Source organism: Schistocerca gregaria, chromosome 4 (assembly GCF_023897955.1).
Source record: "Schistocerca gregaria isolate iqSchGreg1 chromosome 4, iqSchGreg1.2, whole genome shotgun sequence".
Taxonomy (NCBI): domain Eukaryota; kingdom Metazoa; phylum Arthropoda; class Insecta; order Orthoptera; family Acrididae; genus Schistocerca; species Schistocerca gregaria.
Window position 1 is genome coordinate 672,918,668 of NC_064923.1, and position 22,051 is coordinate 672,940,718.

The window sequence follows — 22,051 nt, forward strand, 5'->3', positions numbered from 1 at the left end:
AATCTACAGTTCACAACCGATAAATTATGATCAGAGTCCACATCTGCCCCTGGACACGTCTTAGTTCCTAAATCTCTGTCTAGCTATTACGTAATCAGTCTGAAACCTTCTGGTGTCTCCAAATCTCTTTCACGTACACAATCTTCCTTCATGAATTAAACCAAGTGTTAGCTATGATTAAGTGGATAGAGGGGATCAATTAGTGGTACCAGAAGTACCATACGCGGGGTGTGACGTGGATCAGATGTGTGCGGGTAAAAGAATCAAGTTTGTCAGTTAGTCCTGGTACCTGAGCGAAGGCAACGGCTCGCCGCACCAGGGGTGGGGGTAGGTCAGCAGCAGCGGCGGCTGAAGGGTCGTGCAGCCACCACCGGGACTCCCAGGCTGCAAGCGGCGCCGCCACGCCACACACCAGCAGGTCTGCCACGCAGGCGTGCACGTGCAGCAGGTTTCGCAGCCGGGCTCCGCCACCTGTCAAACATGGTATTGGTGGTCAGACTCCTTGGTATCTCTGGCACCACTACACTACACACAAGTTGGTCTTTCTAAACACACACACACACACACACACACACACACACACACAGACACAGACACACACACACACACACTGACACACAGACAAGTCGGTGCAAAAAGTTCCACAGCCACACTCTGACACCTATTCTACATGATTCTGATAGGCAGGATCCCAGGTACTGTAAGTAGCCTGTTTGTATGCTGGCAGTACTACAGACTGTATTAATATCGCTGGCAGCGCTCTCCGCCTCGGCAAGAGATTCTGTGGTTGGACGGAATAGCAGTTAGCGTGCAGACAGTGAAGGGTTTGGACATGATGTCTTAGTGGAGACTCAGTGTTGGTAGGACTCGCATTGTAAAATGAGGATGGATGTAGTTGGTAATGTTTGGTAGTGGAATTATTGACAACTATATAGTTTTTTGGAACTGGATGTCACATGAATAAGGTAAAATCTTCTAAATGCATTGTTTGCTGTCCAACAACCTGGGTTTCAGTGTATATACCATGTAAAGAATAATTTTCTAATTAGTGGTTCTTACCACTTCCCTGCCGCTCTACTGAACACCTGTTGATAGTATAAGAGCAAATATAGTAAGTACTACGTGTAAAGATGATAGTTAAAATATTTGGTTAGAGGCGAGTTGGAATGAAATAATCACACTAAGTTACCATTTACAACATTGCGTCTTTCCTTGAGAAATTATAGACCATAGACCAAGGTTGGCGTGAAGTTGAAATATTACTTTTTGTTCTCAATGACTAAACTACGCCATCATTTCCACGTACATAAGAACTTTAAAGTTCTTCAAATACATAATTAGGATCTGAGTATGTCTGGGTGCATAACGACACTTGCGTATTAAAGTCAGTAAGTATGCCGTCCGTAAATTTCCTACGACAAACAACTTTTAATAACAAGTGCAGATCTCGTACTCAGTCAAATGCTTTTTGAAAAATGAGAATTACTGCATCTGTCTGACTGCCTCGATTCAGAGATTTCAGCATGTAACGTCATAAAAGTGCGAACTGAGCTTCACAAGATCGTTGTTTCTGGAATTCATGGTGGCTGGCATGGAGATAATTCTGTTTGAGATACCCCATTATGAGTTCCGAATATGTTCTAAGATCCTACTAGGAATCGATGCCAAGGATACGGGATGGTAGTTAAGTTCAAAATGGTTCAAATGGCTCTGAGCACTATGCGACTTAACTTCTGAGGTCATCACTCCTCTAGAACTACTTAAACCTAACTAACCTAAGGACATCACACACTTCCATGCCCGAGGTAGGATCCGAACCTGCGACCGTAGCGGTCGCGCAGCTCCAGACTGTAGCGCCTAGAACCGCTCGGCCACTACGGCCGGCTGGTAGTTAAATGGATCAGTGCTACTACCTTTCTTGTAGACAGGTATGACCAGTACTTTCTTCCAATATGAATTAAATGTGTATTGCCTTTAAGGTTGGGGTAAAATTTAAATAATACTTTTTGCTCTCAATGACGAAACTAAGCCATCATTTCCACGTACAAAAGAAAGGTTTGATACCGTAATTACTTTACTCCTACCCTCAGTCTGATAAATCGTCGATAATTTGAGTTCAATTGTTAAAACTGTAGCAGATATACTGTAGCGATAATTATTCATTAAGTGCTGTAAATATTTTTGTATTTATGTTGCGTAAAATTTTAAAGCAACTTAACTTGATAGAGATACGTCATTCTGCGTTTTGAGATTACAAAAGCTCCGCATTCGGTTTCAGGAAATTTGTAATTCCTGTTAAGCAGGGAGTTTGGAACAGTGTTACGTCCCCTTTAAGGCTCGAAGTAGTCAGACAAAGGAGATCGACAATATCTGATACAATGCCAGCGACATGACAGCGAAATGAGTGAGAGTGGAAGAGAGAAGGAGAGAGAAAGAGAGAGAGAGAGAGAGAGAGAGAGAGAGAGAGAGAGATACAGAGAGAGAGTGGAAGTGCTGCGAGCACTTTGCTGCAGCTCCAAAACCTCCGATATTTGATAACCGTTATAAGGGTGAGTGAATACGGCCGTGCGATAAATCATGCAGTCATCCCGCTCCACACAGTCACCTTGCAGTGTAAAGTAGTACCGCTTAATGTGCATGCCGATTCCAACTAACCATATTTTCCAATTCTGCATATTGACATGTCATTGGAGATGGAAATGGGTTTCATCTGTCCACAGAACGTTCCACGGCCATTCATTGTCCACTTCCATGCGAGCAAGAAATTCCAGAGCGAACGTTTACCTTGCTAGCATGTCATCAGGGAGTAACTCCTGAACATGGGTGATTTTCTATAGACAGCAGAGCAGGATACTTCCAAGGACTTTATACACCGTGCTCGCAGGAATGACCAACATTTGGGGAATTCCCTGTGCATTGTATGCTGGCATACCACCGCTTGACCTCTCCTGCAACGCTGTGGCCACATCTTCGACAGGTGTCGCATTAATTGCTTTCCTCCCTCTGCCACCTTGCACTATCTTTTTGGGGTAAGGATTCATTTTCTCAAGACCCTTTGGAGACATCCGACCATTGTCGTTTCTGGTACTCTTGAGTGCCCGGAACTTCTGCAGGTCTACTAACGCCAGTCTCAGTTCTTATGAAAGAGCTTTAGCAATAGCGTGCGATTCTTCGTGGAAAGAGTCATGTGTGTCTCGGATGCAAGCTAAGGAACAGCCGTGTATCGCACGTCTGTTGGGGTGCATTTTCCGAAGCTTACAGTGACATCTATTGGTCAAATATTGTTAAACACTTTTTTGTTCCTTGGCGTTTCCCTCTGCGTCAATATTATACTGTTCAAATTTGCCATAATTCTGAGCAGTGGTTCTCTAAAGCGTCTTGAAACCGGAAATTTAACTATAGATACAGAGTACGTTTATACAGGCGTCTATGTGTATTTTAAGAAATGATGAGCTTCTCCGAGAACTGCTGGTATGTATAGGACACGCAGTCCCTGCAAGCAATGAGAAGGTATAAGACAAAATTAATTTACTTTTTATGGCAAATTACAATGCAGGCAGACGGGACAAGATAGATCATACTTAACACACATATAATCGCCTACCCTCTCGTGATTCACAGCATAATCCGATTGATTATGTTATTTAGATAGATACTGTGTAAGTAGGCTGTTTAGGTTTTTATGTTGGTAACGCCACGTAGCGTTCTGTATGAAAATCACTGACTGTGCTGTGTGCAGTCTGTGGCTGGTTGGCATTGTTGGAATATTCGCTATTGTAGTGTTGGGTAGTTGGATGTGAACAGCGCGTAGCGTTGGGCAGTTGGAGGTGAGCTGCCAGCAGTGGTGGATGTGGGGAGAGAGATGCCAGAGTTTTGAGCGGACGATCTGGACGTGTGTCCTTCAGGAAAAGGAAATTTGTTTAATTCGATGTCACAAAATTATATTTATGTTATGACTTTTGAACGCTAGTAAGGTAAATACATTGTTTGTTCTCTATCAAGATCTTTTATTTGCTAACTAACCCTATCAGTAGTTAGTGCCTTCAGTAGTTAGAATCTTTTATTTAACTGGCAGTATTGGCGCTCGCTGTATTGCAGTAGTTCGAGTAAATAATATTTCTGTGAGGTAAGTGATTCATGGAAGGTATAGGTTATTGTTCGTCAGGGCCATTATTTTTTAGGGATTATTGAAAGTCAGATTCCGTTGAGCTAAAAAATATTGTGTGTCAGTTTAGTGATTATCAGAATAAGTAAGAGAGAACTGTCTGAATACGTTCAGTTTTATTCAGCTGTCTTTGTATTAAATAACGTAGTAGTTTACTAGCACAATCATTGATAATTTTTCTAAGGGGATGTTACAACTGGATTGTAAGGCGTACCCAGGAGCAGACATACACTCAGATCACAATATATTAGTGATGAAGAGTACGCTAAAGTTCAAGACATTAGTCACGAAGAATCAATACGCAAAGATGTGTGATAAGGAAGTTCTAAGGAATGATGAGATATGGTTGAAGTTGTCTAAAGCTACAGATACAGTAATAAGGAATAGCTCAGTAAGCAGTACAGCTGAAGAGGAATGGACATCTCTAAAAAGGGTCATCACAGAAGTTGGGGAGGAAGACATACGTACAAATAAGGTAACCGTGAAGAAACAATGGGTAACAGAGAAAATACTTAAACTGATCGATGAAAGGAGGAAGTACAAAAATGTTCCAAAAACTGAGGAATACAGAAATACATGTCGCTGAAGAATGAAATAAATAGGAAATGCAGGGAAGCTAAGACGAAATGGCTACAGGAAAAATGTGAAAACATCGAAAAAGAAATAATTGTCAGAAGGTCAGACTCAGCATACAGGAGAGCCAAAACAACCTTCGGTGACAATGAAAGCAAAGGTGATAACATAAGAGTGCTACGGGAATTCCACTGTTAAACGCAGAGGAGAGAGCGGATAGGTGGAAAGAATATACTGTAAGCGTCTATGAGTGGGAAGATTTGTCTGATGTGGTAGAAAAATAAACAGGAGTCGAGTCAGAAGAGATAGGGGATCCAGGATTAGAATTTAAAAGAGCTTTGGAGGACTTAAGATCGAATAAGGAAGAAGAGATAGACAACATTCCATCAGAGTTTCTAAAATCACCGAGTAAAGTGGCAACAAAACGACTATTCACGTTGGTGTGTAGAATGTATGAGTCTGTCGACATGTCTTCTGACTTTCGGCAAAGCATCATACACACAATTCCAAAGACGGCAAGAGCTGACAAGTGCGAGGATTACCGCACGATCAGCTTAACAGCTCATGCATCCAAGTTGCTTACAAGAATAGAGGCACGGGAGAGGCAATTCTGATGTTGCCGTTAGTAATGGAAGCAAGACTAAAGAAAAATCAACACACGTCCATAGTATATGTCGATCTGGAAAAAGCGTCCGTTAACGTAAAATGGTGCAAGGGAGAGACGGGTCATATACAATATGCACAACAGCCAAGAGGGAATAATAATAATGGAGGGCCAAGAACGAAGTGCACGTATTAAAAAGGGTGTAAGACAAGGATGTGGCCTTTCGCCCCACTCTTCAATCTGAGCATCGATGAAGCAATTATGGAAATAAAAGAAAGGTATCAGGAGTGGAGTTAAATTTCGGAGTGAGAAGACATGAATGATACCATTCGCTGATGAACGGAATGAACAGTCTAACGAGTACATAGTATGAGTTGAGAGTAAATCCAAAACAGAGGAAGGTCATGAGAAGTAGTAGAAATGAGAACAGCGAGAAACTCAACATCAGGATTAATGGTCACGAAGTAGTTGAAATTAAGGAGTTGAGATACCTAGGTAGTAAAATAACCAATGAAGGACGGATCAAGGAGGACATTAAAATCAGACTAGCAATGGCAAAAAGTGTTTTCCGGGCGAAGAGAATTCTACTAATATCAAATATCGGCCTTAATTTGAGGAAGAAATTTCCGAAAATGAACGTCTGGAGTACACCCTCGTATAGTAGTGAAACATGGACTCTGGGAAAATCGGAAAAGAAAAGGATCGAAGCATTTGAGATGTGGTGCTACAGAAAAAAAATCTAAAATTAGATGGACTGATAAGGTAAGGAATGAGGAGGTTCTGCGCAGAAACGGAGAGGAAAGGAATATGTGGAAAACACTGACAAGGAGAAAGGACAGGATGATACGACATCTGATACGACATGAGGATTTCCATGGTTCTGGAAGGAGCTGTAGAGGGCAAAAACTGCAGAGGAAGACAGAGTTTGGACAACATCCAGGAAATAATTGAGGATGTAGGTTGCAAGTGCTACTCTGAGATGAAGAGGTTAGCACGGGTGAGGAATTCGTAGTGAGCCGCATCAAACCAGTCAGAAGACTGATGACGAAAAGAAAAGGAAAAGGCGGAACAGTATGCCCTTTAGCAACAGGGAACGATCTGGTGCTATCAGCATGAAATTATCCTCGCGCCAAGACAAGACGGTGGAATCATTTCATGCTGTAGACATGATACTAACGTGACTATCATTGTGGAATGAAGTAGGTAGGTAACTTATAAAAGGAACCCAAACGAGGAGAGTGTCCCACGACTATAGCAAAGCACTGCAAAGGGGAAGCTATACAGTTCTTCGTAAAGCAGGTGTAACTCTCAAAGTTGGGAACTATTTGCTGCTATACCACTACCATGAATATCAAGAGCTCAGATGGAAACCCAGTTCTTAGCAAAGAAGGGAAAGCAGAAAGGTGGAAGGAGTATATAGAGGGTTTATACAAGGGCGATGCACTTGAGGACAATATTATGGAAATGGAAGAGGATGTAGATGAAATGGGAGATATGATACTGCGTGAAGAGTTTGACAGAGCACCGAAAGACCTGAGTCGAAACAAGGCCCCCGGAGTAGACAACATTCCATTGGAACTTCTGACGGCCTTGGGAGAGCCAGTCCTGACAAAACTCTACCATCTGGTGAGCAAGAAGTATGAAACAGTCGAAATACCCTCAGACTTCAAGAAGAATATAATAATTCCAATCCCAAAGAAAGCAGGTGTTGACAGATGTGAAAATTACCGAACAATCAGTTTAATAAGCCACAGCTGCAAAATACTAACTCGAATTCTTTACAGACGAATGGAAAAACTAGTAGAAGCCGACCTCGGGGTAGATCAGTTTGGATTCCGCAGAAACACTGAAACACGTGAGGCGATACTGACCTTACGACTTATCTTAGAAGAAAGATTAAGGAAAAGCAAACCCACATTTCTAGCATTTGTAGACTTAGTGAAAGCTTTTGACAATGTTGACTGGAATACTCTCTTTCAAATTCTAAAGGTAGCAGGGGTAAAATAGAGGGAGCGAAAGGCTATTTACAATTTGTACAGAAACCAGATGGCAGTTATAAGAGTCGAGGAACATGAAAGGGAAGCAGTGGTCGGGAAGGGAGTAAGACAGGGTTGTAGCCTCCCCCCGATGTTATTCAATCTGTATATTGAGCGAGCAGTAAAGGAAACAAAAGAAAAATTCGGAGTAGGTATTAAAATCCATGGAGAAGAAATAAAAACTTTGAGGTTTGCCGATGACATTGTAATTCAGTCAGAGACAGCAAAGGACTTGGATGAGCAGTTGAGTGGAATGGACAGTGTCTTGAAAGGAGGATATAAGATGAACATCAACAAAAGCAAAACGAGGATAATGGAATGTAGTCGAATTAAGTCGGGTGATGCTGAGGGAATTAGAATAGGAAATGAGACACTTAAAGTAGTAAAGGAGTTTTGCTATTTGGGGAGCAAAATAACTGATGATGGTCGAAGTAGACAGGATATAAAATGTAGACTGGCAATGGCAAGGAAAGCGTTTCTGAAGAAGAGAAATTTGTTAACATCGAGTATAGATTTTAGTGTCAGGAAGTCATTTCTGAAAGTATTTGTATGGAGTGTAGCCATGTATGGAAGTGAAACATGGACGATAAATAGTTTGGACAAGAAGAGAATAGAATCTTTCGAAATGTGGTGCTACAGAAGAATGCTGAAGATTAGATGGGTAGATCTCATAACTCATGAGGAAGTATTGAAAAGGATTGGGGTGAAGAGACGTTTCTGGCACAACTTGACTGAAAGAAGGGATCGGTTGGTAGGACATGTTCTGAGGCATCAAGGGATCACCAATTTTGTATTGGAGGGCAGCGTGGAGGGACAAAATCGTAGATGGAGACCAAGAGATGAGTACTCCAAGCAGATTCAGAAGGATGTAGGTTGCCGTAGGTACTGGGAGATGAAGAAGCTTGCACATGATAGAGTAGCATGGAGAGCTGCATCAAACCAGTCTCAGGACTGAAGACCGCAACAACAACACCAACAACCACTACCAGGTCATCTATTCTGAACGGACCTTGATAAATCTAAAGTGACATAGAAGTACCAGACTTTTGTTTAACAGGTATACATATGTGCGTTGAAAGTGTCACCGCCGAATATCCTATCTTTTCAACAACAAAAGTGACATTGAGAAAGTCGTGAAAGAAGAAAATCTGCTGATATTTATTTACCACATTATCCTCCAATAGGAAAGTGCAGTGCGCCCCCCACTGTGATACAACTTTTAAAATGGTAAACAGTAGCCATTCAGTCGTTATTTCTTATTTAGCTTTATCATACGAGACACAGATTTCGGCTAGGAACTAGCCATTATGAATGCTCCGAAATACTGCATTGATATCGGCCAGCTACTACCCGAAACCAGTACCTGCTATAATAAAGCTATAACGGAAAAGACGACTGATTGCTGCTCTTTATTATTTTGAGTCATTTCCTTCCAATATGTGATTGCAAACAGATTATCTCCAAAGCTAGCATCGCACTCTGTAAATCTCGTCTTAACTCTGCGATCGATCAGGAGCTAATGTATTGTTGTTACGCACGGAGAGAACACGCTTTCTTACTTAGCGATTCTGACGTCACAGACTTCTCTACTCAGCTTCAGATTTCAGCAGCCTTGTTGGACGAACCTTCTCACACCAGCCGGCAGAAACTGTGTTCAAACGAAAAGGAGGGATTTGCTGCTCAGAAAAGCCACAGACCATAGACAACCAAACCTTGGAAGGAGATAGCTCAGGTTGGTAGTTCAAATTGTTATGTACAATGACGCAAGAAGAAATAATAACAGAGAAGTTTATTAGGTTGTCTGGATACCGTTCATCATCAAAAGTTAATTTGCCTTTTCAAAATAGTGTCCAACGTGAAAAATTTCAACAGCAATCTGAGACAGTGATACATGGCATAGTGACTTACGTAGGTTTAGAACCTACGCCATGTTTAAAGAATTCTCTGAATTTCGTTTTTAATCTTTCAACAAAGTTCGCGAAGTAGATCTTAACTGGGTAATGTGATGGTACGTGAGAGAAGAGATGATGAACTATCTGTAAGAGAGGAACCAGGCTTATCAACTTTCGTTTTCACACCCAGCAGAGACTTTGTATTTATTTTAGGAGTGCGTATTTTAATTGTTTCGCGGTGGATGCGCATAACTAGAGACGTTTGAGATCACTGAACTCTTTTCATCAGACGACTGAACGAAATTGTATCTGAGACGCTGTAAAATTCAAGAAACACATCAACCAGAGCTCAGCTTTCAGTTGCCTTTAGGGTATAACTGAGGAACAGGCCTAGCTGGAGTTTACACGATCAGTGCTTCCGGCAACCAAGTTGTTTGCCCCACCATAAACCTCATTACATGCGAGCATAATGCATGCTCTAGAAATGGTGTCAATTAGATACCATTTAGTGATGGAGACGTGTACTGCGACCTGCGAAATTCTTATTGAGTACAACTTATCGTCTGGTGTCATTACATGCTAGTATCTGTCAGCCAATAAATTACACCCTTAATTCCGGCACTAGATATACTAATTTACGCAACTGGCCATTAAAATTGCTACACCAAGAAGAAATGCAAATGATAAACGGGTATTCATTGTACAAATATATTATACTAGAACTGACATGTGATTACATTTTCACGCAACTTGGGTGCATAGATCCTGAGAAATCAGTACCCAGAACAACCATCTCTGGCCGTAATAACCGTCTTGACACGCCTGGGCATTGAGTCAAACAGAGCTTGGATGGCGTGTACAGGTACAGCTGCCCATGTAGCTTCAACACGGTACCACAGTTCATCAGTAGTAGCGACTGGTGTATTGTGACGAGTCAGTTTCTCGGCCACCATTGAGCAGACGTTTTCAATTGGTGAGAGATCTGGAGAATGTGCTGGCCAGGGCAGCTGTCGAATATTTTCTGCAATCAGAAAGGCCCGTACAGGACGTGCAACATGCGGTCGTGCAATATCCTTCCGAAATGTAGGGTTTCGCAGGGATCGAAAGAAGGGTAGAGCCACGGGTCGTAACACATCTGAAATGTAACGTCCACTGTTGAAAGTGCCGTCAATGCGAACAGGAGGTGACTGAGACGTGTAACTAATGGCACCCCATACCATCACGCCGGGTGATACGCCAGTATGGCGATGACGAATACACACTTCCAATGTGAGCTCACAGCGATGTCGCCAAACACGGATGCGACCATCATGATGCAGTGAACGGAACCTGGATTCATCCGAAAAAATGACATCTCGCCATTCGTGCACCCAGGTTCGTCCTTGAGTACATCATCGCAGGCGCTCCTGTCTGTGATGCAACGTCAATGGTAACCGCAGCCATGGTCTCCGAGCTGATAGTCCATCCTGGTTGTTGCCTTGCAAACGTCCCCATCTGTTAACTCAGGGATCGAGACGTGGCTGCACGATCCGTCGTAGCCATGCGGATAAGATGCCTGTCATCTCGACTGCTAGTGATACGAGGCCGTTGGGATCCAGCACGGCGTTCCGTATTACCCTCCTGAACCCACCGATTCCATATTCTGCTAACAGTCATACAGTCATTGGATATCAACCGACGCGAGCAGCAATGTCGCGCTACGATAACCCGCATTCGTGATAGACTGCAATCCGACCTTTATCAAAGTCGGAAATGTGATGGTACGCATTTCTCTTCCTGAAACGAGGCATCACAATAACGTTTCACCAGGCAACGCCGATCAGCTGCTATTTGTGTATGAGAAATCGATTTGAAACTTTCCTCATGTCAGCACGTTGTAGGTGTCGCCACTGCTTCCAACCTTGTGTGTTTGCTCTGAAAAACTAATCATTTGCATATCACAGCATCTTCTTCCTGTCGGTTAAATTTCGCGTCTGTAGCACGGCATCTTCGTGGTGTCGCAATTTTAATGGCCTGTAGTGTACATGTATTCAAATATCAGTAGCTCTGCGACACTGCTCGCAAACGAGGTAGTTGTGTAGAGGCAGATGAAATCGTTATGTACCCAAAATCCATATGAAACTGTTCATTGAAAGTTCTCCGAAGGCTTGTTTAGTAGTCTCCCTTCGATAAAGTGGCGCTTTTGGTGTGTTAGCTGTGAGAGTGATGAGTATCTCTATAGTGAATGTGACTCTTATTTAGTGGGTATTGAGTTTTAGTGCAATATTTCTGTCACAAGCCCTTACAACAAGAAATACTCCTGACAAGCTATAAGTTCAATGTCTATTTGGTTCAGTTACTGCGTACACTAATTCAGAGTTGAATTCTACGGTATTAGCTTACACAGAGAGCCTTCTGATACCAGATGGGTATAGTACTGCTGCTGATGGAGGTGCACTGTGGGATATAGTTATCGTACGGCAGCGAAATTTGGTAGATATGCTAACGTGTTTATGTGGAATCGATTGATGCTGAAAAAAGGTGATTTGTATTTTGGCCACTGGGGCAAATCTGTCGCTGTACAACATCTTTTCATTGTCCCTGGTGCTCATATTGAACAGATTGTGTAAGCAGCGGTCAGTAATAAAATTAGTTATGAAAAATGTTCAAATGTGAGTGAATTCCTAAGGGACCAAACTGCTGAGGCCGTCGGTCCCAGACTTACACTTTATTTAAACTAACTCAGAGTAACTTATGCTAAGAACAACACACACACCCACACCCGAGGGAGGATTCGAACCTCCGGCGGGAGGAACCGCGCAATTCGTGACACGGCGGCTAAAACCGCGTGGCCACTCCGAGCGGCAATAAAATCAGTATTACACCTTTCTCCCCTGTTTGATCATTGCTGCCCACGTCTCGTTCCTGATCCATTATATGGGTAAGAAATTCACCACCGATGACGAATTTCATTCAGTTGTGAACAAGTGGTGCCAGGATACCCTCAAAGAATGCTTTACGATACAAATGGAGATGCTGATAGAACGACGTCAAAAGTGCGTAGACCTTAACGGAGAATGGCTAACATAATCTGCATTAGTTTGTTCATTAAATGGTTCCTGTGAAAACAAAATAAATTTAACGACCTAAGTAAATTAACTCATTTTCCGTTTCATTTACAAACTATTAAAAATCGTATCTCAAGGGCGTTGAGATTATGGAAGAAGTGGGTATCCAAGAGGAATTATTCTAGGAATAATATCCACAACTCGAAGTTCGTCTTTTTTGTTCATTAACGTACCGTATATCATACGTTGCAGTAGTATATTAGCAGCAGCCATTTGTATTAGTTTTCGTTTCGTTCCGCTACTATAGTACACTCCTGGAAATTGAAATAAGAACACCGTGAATTCATTGTCCCAGGAAGGGGAAACTTTATTGACACATTCCTGGGGTCAGATACATCACATGATCACACTGACAGAACCACAGGCACATAGACACAGGCAACAGAGCATGCACAATGTCGGCACTAGTACAGTGTATATCCACCTTTCGCAGCAATGCAGGCTGCTATTCTCCCATGGAGACGATCGTAGAGATGCTGGATGTAATCCTGTGGAACGGCTTGCCATGCCATTTCCACCTGGCGCCTCAGTTGGACCATCGTTCATGCTGGACGTGCAGACCGCGTGAGAAGACGCTTCATCCAGTCCCAAACATGCTCAATGGGGGACAGATCCGGAGATCTTGCTGGCCAGGGTAGTTGACTTACACCTTCTAGAGCACATTGGGTGGCACGGGACACATGCGGACGTGCATTGTCCTGTTGGAACAGCAAGTTCCCTTGCCGGTCTAGGAGTGGTAGAACGATGGGTTCGATGACGGTTTGGATGTACCGTGCACTATTCAGTGTCCCCTCGACGATCACCAGAGGTGTACGGCCAGTGTAGGAGATCGCTCCCCACACCATGATGCCGGGTGTTGGCTCTATGTGCCTCGGTCGTATGCAGTCCTGATTGTGGCGCTCACCTGCACGGCGCCAAACACGCATACGACCATCATTGGCACCGAGGCAGAAGCGACTCTCATCGCTGAAGACGACACGTCTCCATTCGTCCCTCCATTCACGCCTGTCGCGACACCACTGGAGGCGGGGTGCACGATGTTGGGGCGTGAGCGGAAGACGGCCTAACGGTGTGCGGGACCGTAGCCCAGCTTCATGGAGACGGTTGCGAATGGTCCTCGCCGATAGCTCAGGAGCAACAGTGTCCCTAATTTGCTGGGAAGTGGCGGTGCGGTCCCCTACGGCACTGCGTAGGATCCTACGGTCTTGGCGTGCATCCGTGCGTCGCTGCGGTCCGGTCCCAGGTCGACGGGCACGTGCACCTTCCGCCGACCACTGGCGACAACATCGATGCACTGTGGATACCTCACGCCCCACGTGTTGAGCAATTCGGCGGTACGTCCACCCGGCCTCCCGCATGCCCACTATACGCCCTCGCTCAAAGTCCGTCAACTGCACATACGGTTCACGTCCACGCTGTCGCGGCAAGCTACCAGTGTTAAAGACTGCGATGGAGCTCCGTATGCCATGGCAAACTGGCTGACACTGACGGCGGCGGTGCACAAATGCTGCGCAGCTAGCGCCATTAGAGGCCAACACCGCGGTTCCTGGTGTGTCCGCTGTGCCGTGCGTGTGATCATTGCTTGTACAGCCCTCTCGCAGTGTCCGGAGCAAGTATGGTGGGTCTGACACACCGGTGTCAATGTGTTCTTTTTTCCATTTCCAGGAGTGTATATTCAAGTGCCGCTAAGCGAGAAATGTGTTGCCATATCCACTGCCGGAGTGCTGAACGACAGCTGGAAACCTGTCAAGAGGAAAATGAATGTTCGTCATGAACGGCAACGATCACTTTCACGAATGAAGGCCACTTAGTGGTAATGTCAATTTTTCTCCATAGAAAAAGCTTGGGCTTATAAAATTTTATCTAAGTTAAGAAATGAGGAGGTCCTCCACAGAACGAGGAAAGAAATATCTGAGAAACACTGTGCAGAAGAAGAGACGTGATTATAAGAAACGTCTTACGACACCATTGAATAGGTTTTACGGTATTAGACGGTGCCGTAAGGACCAAGGCTGCACGCGAGTTCAGAGACCGGAAAATATTCAACAAATAACTGAGGACGCTCGTGTAAACACTATTATGAGATAAAGAAGTCGACACGGGAAGAGCTTGACGCAAGAGAGGAAGCCGTGACAGGCACCATGTAATCAGTCAGAAGAATAGCGTTCCTTCTCTTCTGAAAAAAAAAAAGAAAAAAAGCAAGCACAGTCACTGGGACATATAAGGGGGTACTACGATGATCTGTCCATGAGGGCCAGAACCGAGAACTCCGCGTTCGTATAAATGGATAATAATATTAGAGACAGTTAAATTCTATCGCTAGTTGTAAGTGGGCTGCTTCTGTGTTTGCAGCGCTGTGTAGCGCTTTGCATTGGATTTCAGACTGCGCTTTCTTTGTAAGAGACTCTATGGCTGGTTGGACTCGTTGTTGGAAGTTAACCGCCAGTAGTGTTGGGCAGTTGGAAGTTAGGCGCCAGCAGTGATGGAAGTACAGTTGGACAGCTGGAGATGAACAGCCAACAGTGATGGATGTTACATGTGAGAAGTTAGTATTGATGGAGAGTAGAGGTCTGAAGTGTTAGCGTTGGTTAACGATCTGGAAGTATCCGACTTGGAGACTGAAAATCATTCATGATTATCTATCTTTGTACTGGATGTCAATGACGATTTATATTCGTGTTTGAATGCCACATTTTTAAGGTAAAAAATACATTGTTTTATTTGCAACAAAATCTTTTCTTTGCTAACCACATGCCGATTTGTAGTTAGTGGCTTTAGTAGTTAGAATCTTTTGTTTAGCTGGCAGTATTCACGTTCGATGTATTGCAATAGTTCGCGTAATGAAGATTTTTGTGAGGTAAGTGCTTAATGAAATGTATAGGTTTTTGTTAAGATTCCTTTTTAGCCAGGGCCATTCTTTTGTATTAATTATTTGAAGTCAGATAGTAATTTTTTGAGCTGTCAGATTGCGTTGCGCTAGAATATTGTGGGTCAGTGTTGACATGGTAAGAAAAATTAAAGAGAAAGTAGGCTCACTAAGTTCAGTTTTACTCAGCTGTTTCAGAATCAAACAACGTAAAAGTTTCATCTTCTAAGGCATTCAGGAATTTAAGTACAGACACACACATTAAAATAGCGAAGTTTCGAAGTATACAACAGCATTGAACAACAATATAGGTGAGACATGAAATATCGTAGGAGTCAGGTGACTGTGGTTGCATTATAATGTGAAAATGATATGCTCACTTGACGCGTGTCGGATTTATTTCCATCTTTAGATATTCAGGTGCGCAGATTGGTCGGAAGATACGAGCGTTTCGAGGTGAGCATGTAACGTAAGCCGACAGACTACTGTTGCGTGTGCATCTATTAACGCTTGTATCCTGTGGATATCTGATGATGGAAATAAATCCGAAACGCTAGATTTGTGCAATCTGAGTAATAAAGTCATTTTTTCCTGGCTGTATGACATTTCTGAAGCGACCTGTTCAGCTCCTACAAAGTGCTACATTATGACATTCAGAAGAGGCCAGCTGCACTCGAATTTTAATAACCCGTGACGTCACACACTGGCAAAGTTATACCCCGCTAAGAACTTATCTCAGTGAGCGTTAAACCACTGTGTGTGGCAAATTTTAGCAACGATCAATAAAGATTGTTTCTTCCGAAGAGTAAACTTTGGTTTGTCCTGGAAATCAATTCGACCATAGGTTTATGACTATTACGAAAATATTAGGTTGGTTCGCAAGTACGTAATATTTTTCCATAACGTTAATAAACACAACAGATACACATGGCAGATATTTCAGTCATCAACAATGTAACATTACTTACAACTATCTGTCAACGCTGCATTAACATTAAGATTCTGCTACTATGGAAACCATCCAGCCACGCAATGAGCACATTTTCATCCGGAAAGTAAGAACCCACAGAAGATTGTTGGATAGAGATCGGGAAAGATGAAACGCTGAGGGGCAAGATGAGATGAATAAGGTGGTTGCGGAATGGTTTCCCAGCCCAACTCTTGCACCGTGTTTTCTGACAGCCCGCAGGAGTTGGGCGTGCGCTATCGTGGAGAAGCATCACCTCACGCAATCTTCCTGGTCGTTGTTCTTGGCTTGCGTCTGCAAGACGTCTCAAATAATGTCAAAAAACATCAATAATGAGAGTTACAGCTTGCGGAAACATTCTTAATTCGCTGTACCATATAATTATGTATTGTAGATGTGCGCAGGTCTAAATTTGGTAGCTGCTGCTTGGTTTGGGCTCAACTATTCCCTACGTGAACTTAAAGACACCATTTCTCGCCACCATTAACGATACTGATAGAAATGGTCTGTGTTGTTCACGACCCAATTAATGACGAAAGAGCAGAGATGCACACGCTGATTTTTGTGTTTTTGGCTTACACACGGTTTTCGAACTTTCCCCACTGAGTGCAAATGTTGCACGATGGTGGAATGATTACAATTCATGGCATTTGCCAGTTAACGAGTATACTGACATGGATCATTGTGGATTAATGCGCCTAAAATATCTTCATCAAACACTGAAGGTCTTCCTGAACGTGGATAGCCACTACAAACAAAAACACAGTTCTTGAAACGAGAAAACCATTTTTACCGTATTCTGTCCATGGCGTTACCCCATGCACGGCGCAAAATGTTTCTCGATTCCTCCACTGTCCTCATCCCTCTACTGAACTCAAAAGGAGTAATATGTCGGAAATATTCCGATTTGTATACTCGACACTCTATTTTCTAGCTTCCACAGCTCCTTCACTATCTCCAAAAGACAGGAAGACAATATGTAAATTCAAATAGCAACAGTGAACGACAGATAAAAACTGGAAATCGATAAATAAGCCCATAGTAACGAGAATACCATCATGAAAAAAAAAGACTGCGAACTTATTCACCAACCTATCAGAAGTAAAAGCACTGAACGGCCAAGATCGCTATAGTACAGCTTTTGATCTGGTTATCATTTCAGCAAGGTATGTTGCCATCTCCGGATGTAAGCAATGCATTTCGATGAATGTCGGTGAAGTGTAAATTATACTGTATTACATCATGATATTTTGAAAACATAAACAACCTTAGTATGTCGACACGTCAAGCATAAAAATGGCGTTACATAACATACCACGCTTAATGAATTTGCACATGGTCGAGATTCATTGAAATGTAGTGAACAGCTTACTTAAAGCGGTGACCAAAATAAACGTTGTACTATAGCGATCTTGGATGTTTGAAGTTTATACTTCTTGCACTTCTGGGAAAAAAAGCTGTACACCTAGAGAGGCGACGTCGACTTTGATATCATGATAGCGTATGCCCCCTGAGGGATGGTAGATATACTGATAATTGTTTCCACGTCGTCCGCCAACACATTAGTGGCATAGCTACTAGAGCGCCGCATGTGTCTACACTTTAAAAAGGAATACTCACAGCCGGAAGGCTCAGTGTGGTGCAAAGGTGTGAGAAAAGCAGGCAACAACGCCACGGAGAAGCATTCGTGCTTCCTACAGCCAAATGAGCGAGTTTGGAAGCCGTCAAATTCTGGCCTTACGAATGGGAGAATTTTCAGACAAGTTTGACGTGCTGCGCCAGTTGTGCAATGCTGCCGGTATCAGTGAACTTCTCGCACCGAGAGGCGCGTTTCTGGACGTCCACGGACCACAGACATCCTCGAGTATCGTCGTGCAGTAAGGGCAGCAATGGCAGATCACACAGCTACCACGGCTCAAATAAGAGGGCTTGTGAGCTCAGGCGTGTCAACACGGACTGTTATGAACGGTTATTACCAGTGTGACTACGGTGATACTCATCCATTGCCCGTCTTCCACTCACGCCACAGCATCAACGAGCTTGACTAGACTGTGCCGTCAGAAAACCACTTGTAAAATGGAAATGTGCTCCGTGGTCTTCAGCATTGGAAGAAGATGCAAATGATATTCGTTTACGAATAACACGCAGACCTGGTGAGCACTGTCTCGTAGAATGCATTCGTTCGTGACACACTGGCCCTACCTTTACTATGTGGGATGTGATATACTACAGCTCTCGTACACCTGTGGTGTTTCAGGAGGAGCGCTAACCAGCACTCCCTAAGTGCTGAACGTTGTTACACCCGTTCGTTTGGCGTTCTTACGACTGAAACATAATACGGTTTTCCAACAGGATAATACTCACCGACACAATACCCGTGAAACTGCACATGCTGTGCAAGACGTGCAGCAGCTTTCACAGTAAGCTTGATCTCCGGACGTGTCTCCAGTCGGGCAGCTATGGCACATGATGGGATGAGACGTGGCTCCTATGACTCATCAGTCAACTGAACTACGTGACAAGAACGTGGCATAAAATATCCCAGGACAGTATTCGCCTTGTGCATGATCAGCTTCATGCCCGGGTCAGCGCAAGCATTGCCATGCATGGAGGCTACATAATATACTAATATGCGTGTTTCAGCACGTGCTTATGATATGTAAGCGCAACTATTTTGTGTGCTGCGTATGCTCTGTTGCAATAATAAATCTTGAGTAATTTTTTTCCGGTTCTGTATGTCGTAGTAATCTACATTACTACACATTAAAATTGCTACACCAAGAAGAAATGCAGATGATAAACGGGTATTCATTGGACAAATATATTATACTGGAACTGACATGTGATTACATTTTCACGCAATCTGCGTGCATAGATCCTGAGAAATCAGTACCCACAACAACCAGCTCTGGCCGTAATAACGGCCTTGATACGCCTGGGCATTGAGTCAGTCAGAGCTTGGATGGCGTGTACAGGTACAACTGCCCATGCAGCTTCAAAACGATACCACAGTTCATAAAGAGTATTGACTGGCTTAGTTTGACGAGCCAGTTAATCGGCCACCATTGACGAGACGTTTTCTATTGGTGAGAAATCTGGAGAATGAGCTGCCAAGGGCAGCAGTCGAACATTTTCTGTATCCAGAGAGGCTAGTACAGGACCTGTAACATGGGGTCGTGCACTGTCCTGCTTAAATATAGGGTTTATCAGGGATCGAATGAAGAGTAGAGCCACTGGTCGTAACACATCTGAAATGTAACCTGCGCTGTTCAAAGTGCCGTCAGTACGAACAAGAAGTGACCGAGACGTGTAACCAATGGCACCCCATACCATCACGCCGGGTGATACGCCAGTATGGCGATGACGAATACATGCTTTCAATGTACTTTCACCGCGATGTCGCCAAACACGGATGCGACCATGATGATGTTGTAAACAGAACCTGGATTCATGCGAAAAAATGAAGTTTTGCCATTCGCGCACCCAGGTTCGTCGCTGAGTACATAATCGCAGGCGCTCCTGTCTGTGACGCAGCGTCAACGGTAACCGCAGCCATGGTCTCCGAGCTGATAGTCCATGCTGCTGTAAAAGTCGTCGAACTGTTCGTGCAGATGGTTTTGTCTTGCGAACGTGTCAATCTTTTGACTCTGGGATCGAGACGTGGCTGCAGGAGCCGTTCCAGCCATGCACATAAGATGCCTGTCATCTCGACTGCTAGTGGTACGAGGCCGTTGGGATCTAGCACGGCGTTCCGTATTAACCTCCTGAACCCACCGATTCCATATTCTGCTAGCAGTCATTGGGTCTCGACCAACGTGAGCAATAATGTCGTGATACGATAAACAGCAATCGCGATGGGCTACAATGCGACCTTTATCAAAGTCGGAAACGTGGTGGTACGCATTTCTCCTCCTTACACGAGGCATCACAACAACGTGTCACCAGGCAATGCCGGTCAACTGCTGTTTGTGTATGAGAAGTCGGTTGGAAACATTCCTCATGTCAGCACGTTGTAGGTGTCGCCACCGGCCCCAACCTTGTTTGAATGCTCTGAAAAGCCAATCATTTGCATATCACAGCATCTTCTTCCTGTCGGTTAAATTTCGCCTCTGTAGCACGTCATGTTCGTGGTGTAGCAATTTTAATGGCCAGTAGTGTAGGTTGAGTAGTGTCAAGTGTATTAATTACTTTTAGTACCTGCTGTATTCCACAGAGGTGAAGCGTCGCCTTGCGTAGCTTTCGGCAAGCCTCGGCGATCCTCACCTGTGCAGAGCGCGACGAGCAGCGCGGCGTTGGCGGCGACGCCGACGGCCGCCACGAGCCCGGCGCCGGCCAGCAGCAGGCTCTCGTGCCACGCGACGGCGCCCTCCGCCGCCTGGCCGCCGCCCCCGCCGGGGCCCGACTGGCGCGCCATCAACCCGCGCACCACCTGCCGGCGCGCCGCTCCGCGCCTAGCCGCATCTGCACAGCGCAACACATCACGTGTGCCTACAAGCGTACAGGGCGATTCAGTTGCCCTTAACTGTGGGTCTTATGCAACCCGCAACACCTTCAAATACCATCTGCTAGATTTCCATACACTCCAGCTCGCTAAGCGCAAACTATTAGTCCTACAGAGAAGAAGAGAATAGGTTTCTTGTAGGATATTTAATGCAGCTGAATTTTGTACTGGGACACGTTTTCGCTAGAGGCCATATTCCGAATTATTCAAGAAAAATTAGAAAAATGACCTACAGACGAGAATTATTTTGAATGACTGCAAAACCGTGGTCTACAGCAAAAATGTATCTAGCTACAATATTTAACTACATTCAATTTCCTACGAAAATGTACTTGAATTGTGCATGGCTCGCCGACCGCGGTGGCCGACTATATTTCAACTTCATTTGCTTATTCCTGATTGTGTGGTTAGTATTGATGGCAATGTTAAATGGGCGATTGTTGCACGTTACTTAGACTTAATATGAATGCCTCAGCAGGAAAGATGGGCATTCATTCAGTTATATAAGCATCTATACTTTGGAAATCATCGTGAGGTGCATAGCAGAGAGTGCGTCCCATTGCACCAGTTTTTAGAATTTCTTCTTGTTCCATTCCCGTATGGAGTGTGTGAAGAATATAATATGATTACTTAAAGAGAGAGAGAGAGAGAGAGAGAGAGAGAGAGAGAGAGAGAGAGAGAGAGGGAGAGAGAGAGACGGTTTGTGGCGTCGCAACTAGTGCGAGCGCACAGTTTTCTATCAAATATTTACTGTGAAATGTAGACAGACTGTAAAGTAGCCATCAGATTAGCATATGTGCTGTAGCGGGCAGATTACCGGTGTCCGTTCGTCTGACGTCACGACCATATGGCATGTCTGTACCGTGAGAATGTAAGACCTGTGCGCTAACTAGCCGCGTGTATAACGTGGAACTTTCATCTTTAATAACTTCTAACTGAGGAACCTGAGGAAATTAAAAGTTAATATACTAGTTTCTGTTATGAATAAAAATAAGTCATCCAAATTTGAGCTTTGAAACCTGCATATTTTGGAAATTAGAAAAATCTTACAGAAAACGCAAATTTCTACAATTTTCGAGTCTAAATAAATACCATTATGTATAGATCACCTTCAGTGACCATCCAACTATGAAACAAAATCACCTTCCGTGCTTTTGTATTTATTTTGAGAATTTTACTTTTAGAAATTCACCTATAACTTTGTTAAAACCATAAATGTTTTGAATTTTTGTGAACAGTTATTTTATATGAGTAGGTGAGAGTGAATGAGTGTGCCTGAGTGAATGAAAGAGGGACATTCGCCATTCTTTGCAAGTGTATAAAATCTAGGTTGGAACTCG

General features: G+C 43.8%; 1 protein-coding gene across 1 annotated transcript in view; it reads right to left on the reverse strand.

Annotated features, from left to right (window-relative positions):
- The window catches only part of LOC126267861 (uncharacterized), a 63,210-nt gene extending 42,586 nt beyond the window's left edge, over positions 1 to 20,624 (reverse strand). The window contains exons 1-2 of the mRNA XM_049973171.1: positions 20,474 to 20,624; positions 290 to 471 (exon numbers count right to left, since the gene is read on the reverse strand). Of these exons, the coding sequence (XP_049829128.1) occupies positions 290 to 471; positions 20,474 to 20,624 (333 nt within the window). The remainder of the gene's footprint in view (positions 1 to 289; positions 472 to 20,473) is intronic.
- Between the last annotated feature and the right edge of the window lie 1,427 nt (positions 20,625 to 22,051).